The 6,728-nt window shown below is 41.0% G+C and overlaps 1 protein-coding gene across 2 annotated transcripts in view; it reads right to left on the bottom strand.

Moving 5' to 3' along the window:
* Window positions 1-371: 371 nt before the first annotated feature.
* Window positions 372-6,728, bottom strand: part of DGKD (diacylglycerol kinase delta) — a 66,725-nt gene continuing 60,368 nt past the window's right edge. Inside the window, exons 26-30 of one of the 2 annotated variants that reach the window (XM_075268949.1) lie at window positions 6,515-6,607; window positions 6,179-6,298; window positions 5,161-5,275; window positions 4,354-4,484; window positions 372-1,521 (exon numbers count right to left, since the gene is read on the bottom strand). In XM_075268949.1, coding sequence (XP_075125050.1) covers window positions 1,435-1,521; window positions 4,354-4,484; window positions 5,161-5,275; window positions 6,179-6,298; window positions 6,515-6,607 — 546 coding nt within the window. In that variant the 3' untranslated portion in view covers window positions 372-1,434. The remainder of the gene's footprint in view (window positions 1,522-4,353; window positions 4,485-5,160; window positions 5,276-6,178; window positions 6,299-6,514; window positions 6,608-6,728) is intronic. The other variant, XM_075268950.1, reaches the window with a different exon arrangement.

The raw sequence follows: 6,728 nt of genomic DNA, 5'->3' as shown, positions 1-6,728 counted from the left end.
TGATGTACTTACCTCTGATGCTTTCAATGACATAGAACAAGATAGGACCTGCACTATAACCATCAGAACCAAACGGACCATAGGACGCTCCTCCACTGGAAAAGCATCTGATGGGCCTACTCAAATGTGTGCATGGGGCCTTATATGTAATGCTTTTTGGGAAAAAGTAGGCAAACCGCTCTTCTCCAAAACTTTCTCTCTAGTGCCACCTATAGGAGGTAATGGAAACAGTAAGCCAAAGCCATTAGCAATCACTAAATATGACAAAAACTGCCTCTGACTCAGATGTGTACAAAGCCTTAGTTTTTCGTATAGATTCAGATTTACATTTTAAATTGCACCAGTTAAAAAAACGACAATGACCAAAGCGATATCATTAAGAGATCTTTTACTGTTAGAACCAAGCAAATTTTACAATATCGCTATTTACAGGCATTAACATCACTTTGGAAAAGAAGCTGGGACTGCAATAAGGCACGGGACAATAAATACGCATTGGGGTGGGGCAGCCAGGCTTCATCTGTCCCTTATAGATAATATGGAGCAAGACACAGGGGACCTGCCCAGGAGTATGAAATGTAAGGGATGGAGGAATGGATGAGGACAACTGAAATCACAGCCCAAACACATGGTCAGCAAACAGTACTTCAATGTATCTGGCACAGACAGAGTGGCTTCTTGTATCACAGGGCAGAGGCTGCGTCCTGCTTTATAAATGTACCTATAGAAATGTAAACACTTGTTTGATCCTAGACCACAGTAGGAAGTTGCCATGGTCTCATCTCACAGCTGGATTTTATATAGAGTCCAATAAAACCACCGATTACAATAGATATACACTATATCAAGAATACTTTATACACAACTAAAACTGTACACACTGAGCCTGAGAAAAGAGCATCCATAATACACAAAGTACAAAACTCCACAGTCATCTGACATGTGTGAGGAACAGTTACCAAGATCTCAAAGTCTTTAGGCAAAGGACAGAGGGTGAGCCCTATAGACGGTATTTACTGTGCTCACTGTCTGGTAGCCGTATAATGCCTGTCCCAATCCACACGAGGTAGCACATCAATGAGAAGGACGACTACAGTCACAACTGGCTCTTGCAGCACCTAGAAAAACATCTGGCTTCAAAAGTATCCAGCAAAAAAAAAAAAAAAAGTAAAGCCCTTGGCTGATCCAAGACATGGATATATCTGGTGTATGACAGGCAGCAGTGATTCCCAGGGCTGGTGTGATACTTGACTGGCGGTAGGGAAAACATTGGCCGTGGATAATAGGTGGTCACGTGAAGCTCAGAAAACTTCAGAGATTTGCTGTTGCTACAATGCAATGTGCTATAGTAACACTAGAGCTGGCCTGTGGGTTACTGGAGTAACTGGTGAGCGAGTCACCCAGACTGGGCCACACAAGCAGTGAAGACAGATCCTAGTCCACACTGACAGGAGGGGGGTTCAGCTCTCGGATGGCATGGAGGATTCTCTTCATGTGGCCCACTTTTGTCACTCCCAACTCCTGCAGGAAAAAACAAAACCGTTTATTATCTCAATACCGCAGTCGAAGGACTTTCCCATGAACACAAAATAGATTTAAATGTGCAGACAATTAGGTGTTAAACATTTTTGCAAATATAACGCTGAGTTCACACTAGGGTTTGGCTTTCTGTTGCTCAGGTCTGCACAGGGACCTGAAAGATGGAACGGAGAGCATGGCCGCTAAAAACGCAGTTACCCACGCACCCCATAAACTATAATGTGGTCTGTCTGGTGTCAGTCGGGTTTCTACTGTTTCTACGCTGATTTTAGGCAGAATCTGCAGCGGTGTGAACTGAGCCTATGTTATTAAACATTTTACAGAGTTTTCAAGGTTTTTTCTAAACATCTTAGTGGTGACCGTCTGTTTTCTTGATTGGTTGTCAATGTCAATGGATACGACCATGAATGTAGGAACTTTCTATGGTCTGAGACTTGTCAGAAACCCAGCCATGATTTCCTTATTGTGTCCGAGTTATCTTCTCATACATGTAGTGTCCCCCTACCTGATAACCTGTCCACAATAAGGAAATCATGGCTGAGGTTCTAACAAGTGCCAGACCATAGAAAGTTCCTGCATTCATGGTCTTATCCAATAGACAAAAGTCTGTCTCCACTAAGATGGTTAGAGAAAACCTTTAAAAATGCACCAAATTTTTTTAATTATTTATATTTGCAAAAATATTAAACTTTTGTCTTCAAATTTAAATCTGGCCGTCTGTGGGAAAATCCCTTTAAATATTAGGAGTTGTCTCCAAGCAGAAGATCGATAAGAACATAAGCAGGGACACACCTTCAATCAGCTGCAAAGCATTGTAACCATTTTTTAGCATTTTAGGGTATGTCAGATTAATGATAAATATGTCATGAATATACGAATTCTGTCCATGTCACTGGACTAAATTTTTTTCACAAGTTTATTCCCTTCTAGCACTGTATTTACAACTAACGCCAGGACCTAGGATAGGACATAGAATTTGGAAAGCTTTTGGCTACACACTTATTTGGACAACGGCCCTCTGCTCCAGATAATAGATGACTACAAGGAATCTGGGGCTTATATCAGAGACAGAGGATCCCTTTAATGATATGAAGTAAATTTGATCCCTGTATTAGTGATTTGCTTTTGAGTCTAGTGTGGTAACCTACAGCACAATGAGGGTTCTTGATGCAGGTGGCGAATTTGTGTATCTTTGCCAAAATATTAAAGGGGTTGTCTGAGCTTATTTTTTTTATGGCCTATCCTGCTTCTGGGCCCCGTATTACAGGTCAGGCAACCAAATCTGCTCCATAAAGCCTATTGGTCTGGGGGCCAAGTGTTGGCTCTTGATTCATCAGGTTTTTATGTCTTAACACGAGCACCAGTGTCCACCATCGAGACCTGGGAAGTGCAGTTTTCACAGTGGTTGTCAGCACTGCAATACCTGGTCTCTTAGGGGGTTTTCTAATAACTAGTCTCTCTTTGAGCAGTACGTTTGAGCTCCTGAATATTATTTCAGTTGTGCCATGTATCCCCACACCTGATATACATAGCCGAGCTCCTGCTGATCATTTAAGCACGTGCTGCTTATATGCACACCCAATATATATCTAGTTCTAGCAAATTTTGCAGGGACGAAAGTGTTGAGGCAATGATATAAAAGACAATGACATATTGGGCATCTAGTCCTGATATCAGGAGATCGCTGTAATACTTAAGCAAATCTCCTTAGAGAGTCTGTTATACAGGGGTTATACAAGGGCTACCATTTGATTTAATATAAGTGACCTGCGGAGATTTAGACATATTGTCAGCGAGGCTTTTGTCTCTGTAACATTATGTATAATAATTCTTCTACAAGTGTAGGGTCTGGGTGTAGGAGGATATCATTTAGGTGTTATATTCACTTCTCCTCTTAGACAGTCTACGTTCCATTGAGAGGGTCAGCCTGATGAATTACCTATATAGCTATGTATCCTATGACATCTGAGGATTATATTATATGCAGGACAGGGTAGAGTTTATTTGGTTCACTTCTGCTCACCTGGTTTCCAATTACCTACAAGCACCCTCTCTCTTTTATCAATAGTGATTAGTTATTTGGTGTGTTGCATAGGGGCTATTGTGACTATTCTAATATTGTACAAATAAAAGTTCTGTTTTATTATCTTTATCTTCATATTGCTTCACAGTAATTTAAAAAAAAATTGTTTTACTGCTAAAAAATGTAAAGCTTTTGCAGCAAATTGAGTTCAATCTCATAGACATAATATATATACTACAAGGTTAGTTAGAAGATCACAGAGCTCACTGGTGTTAACACAAAGACAAAATGGACAAAGGTCACATAGGTGGCATTGTTGCAGCACAGTATGAGTATGCACGGACATGCAAGTCATGGGATCAATGTAGTGAGGGTACTATAGAGCAGCAAAACAACGGCTACAAGGGATATGTTGCTAGTTTTGGACAGTCTATCATATCAGGGGGCATGGTATTATACAGTAGACCATGGTCCTTTGGAAAGTGCTGGTTACATGTCACACTATATTTTGCAGTAGTGAAGGACTGGTATTACATAGCTGTACTCGAATGGTGTGAATAGTACAAGGATTATATAGCAGTGCTGGCAGAAATGGAGAAATTACATTAGCGTATTGTTACTAGATATTAAATTGTATCAAAAGATGAAGCAGGTTGTGATTGATGAAATGGCAGAAAGTGCAGCAATGAAGCAGAACATGCAGTCTCTGGTGCTAGGGAACACAATAGACATAGGACACACAGCAGAAGAGGTCCGGACTCCACTTTGGGTCTGACATCTGTGAGAGATACCTTGAGGTCTCGGCGCTCCAGATGTAGGAGCTCACAGCCTCGGATGTCGTGGCGAGTAAAGACCTCCTTGTACTCAGACAGACTGAGACGCTCCAACCAAAGAGACACCTCCTCCGTCCCCCAAAGATGAGCTGTCAGAAAGAGTCCCTTAGTAAGACACCACATCCCAAAGCATAGAAAAACCACTTCCCAAGATACAGATTACCCACAATTCAGAGCAGAAGAATCCGATTGCAAGATACAATGATCATGGAAAGACACATCACACAGCCGTCTCCTACGTAACTGCACAGTTTCCAGTATTTCTACTGTCCAATGCAATTCCAGCCTGTAGATGAGGCCACCATACGGCACTGTGCTAAATAATGCAATTCATTCTTATTATCTTCTTATAGTCTCACGCAGAAGGAATATATATATATATATTTTTTACAATGAGTTTACAAAACAAGATAACCCATCTCATATTATCTCAGTGTGACACCCTTAGGGGCATGTTCACATGAGGCAAGACACACTGTTGATTTTCTGTCTAGATTTTGCAGGTAGAAAATCCATGCAGCAATTGCGCCATGGTGTAGACTTTAAATCCACAGCATGCCGCAAGTTATGTTGTACATTTTTACAGCAGATTTCCCCCTTTGCAATGCAAACAAAATCTTCAGTAAAACTTGGATTATTTCACCACAAAGTCTGCAGTGAATCCACAAGTGACTTTTTCTGCTACAATTTTTGTCCAATGTGGACGTACTGTTACTGTGAATGCAATCTGCTGTCCTTGCAGCTAGCACTGAACTACACATTTACCAGGTGGTCCTGCGCTGCTCCGGGTCTCCTTGTTCTTTGTGTTTTTCTCCTTCTTGAACTTGTTCACCAACCTGAACCGACTACTACGTCTTAATTTGGAGTAATCTAGAGAACCCTGAAGAGAGATCACAACCATCAAATGCAAGTAAAACATGCTTTAAAGGACATAATTATCTGTATATCACAAATGTTTACAAGGAAGTAGAGAATAATAAGAGTAATACACTAAGTTACACACTAAACAGTACATATATATTAGGCTACAAATATTGATGACCTATACTATGGATTGTTCTTCAGTATCTCAGTCAGCCGCTCTTAGCAGCTGATATGTGTAGAATGGAGCAGGAAACAGACAGCTCCATTCTCTGTGCAGTGGTCAAACCAGGTCGCCGCTTCTATTCGCCTAAACGGTAACTAAGCTGCAGTGACTCAGTGCAGCCACTACACAGAGAACAGCGCTATCTGCTTCCTGCTCCATTCTCTGTGTATCAGCTGCTAAGAATAGCTGATTGATGGAGGTGCCAGGAATTGGAGCCTCAACAATCTGATACTGATGACCTACCCTATGGTTTGGTTACCAATAGAGAAGAGCGAGTAGTATTCGATCGAATACCTCGCTCCCATAGGAATGCGTGTAAGCGGCCAAACACACATTCCTATGGGAGCGAGGTATTCAATAAAATACTATACGCTCATCTCTAGTTATTAATATTTTTTTATAGATTACCTATTGTATTTATTATGATGGGATTCTGCTGCTTCTATAGCCCTCATAGATATTGGGAGAAGTGTATCAACACTACCATGTCATACACCAGTCAAGATTTCCTCTGTGCTGCAGTGAGATGTGTTTAGCAGGGATGATAAATTTCCCCCTACTCTCATGTAATGAGAATGATCAGGAAACTTGGAGCCCTGCTCTAGTATTTACCACCTATTCTATGGACATGTCACAAATATCCACTGTGGGACAAATCCTTAAAATACAAATTCAGTGCAAAATGACAATACTCACTTCATCTTCTCCAGGCTCGGTGTTCTGGCATAGCCATGGGATATCAGCAAGTTTCCGCAGCTCCTGCTCGGTATTACTGAGGGACGTCATCAGCTGTTCTTTCTGAGGAGGATCTAACTGCTTCGGGAGACAATGGAGCAGGGAATATTGTTACCTTCTCTGTTATCTACTCCTGGGTGACAGGGTCTCATCTTTCTAGCTTTAACTACTGAAACAACTAACAATATACTGCATTGGGTACACTGAAATCTGCTAAGTAAATGAGACATAGATGACAATGTCACATCAACCAGACCCAAAAGAAGCAATATCTGGACATTTTAGCCCCCTACTTACCAAAGCCATCTTTCCAGTAAGAAGGAGATCTGTCTCATTCAGTAAAGCCCGAACATTGGTTACCATTTCCATAACATGATTGCAACTTAGACCCTGAAATAAAATAATACTGGTAACCATTAGGGAACAGAGCAATAGTATATATTATTATTTGTCTGCAGATTATTGCTCTTTTTAATAGGAGGAAATAAGGCTTCTTGTTACTGTGAAATTT

The sequence above is a fragment of the Leptodactylus fuscus genome, chromosome 3 (genome assembly GCF_031893055.1).
Source record: "Leptodactylus fuscus isolate aLepFus1 chromosome 3, aLepFus1.hap2, whole genome shotgun sequence".
NCBI lineage: Eukaryota > Metazoa > Chordata > Amphibia > Anura > Leptodactylidae > Leptodactylus > Leptodactylus fuscus.
The sequence above is the reverse complement of the archived record's forward strand: the minus strand, read 5'-3'. Positions and strand labels throughout refer to the sequence as shown.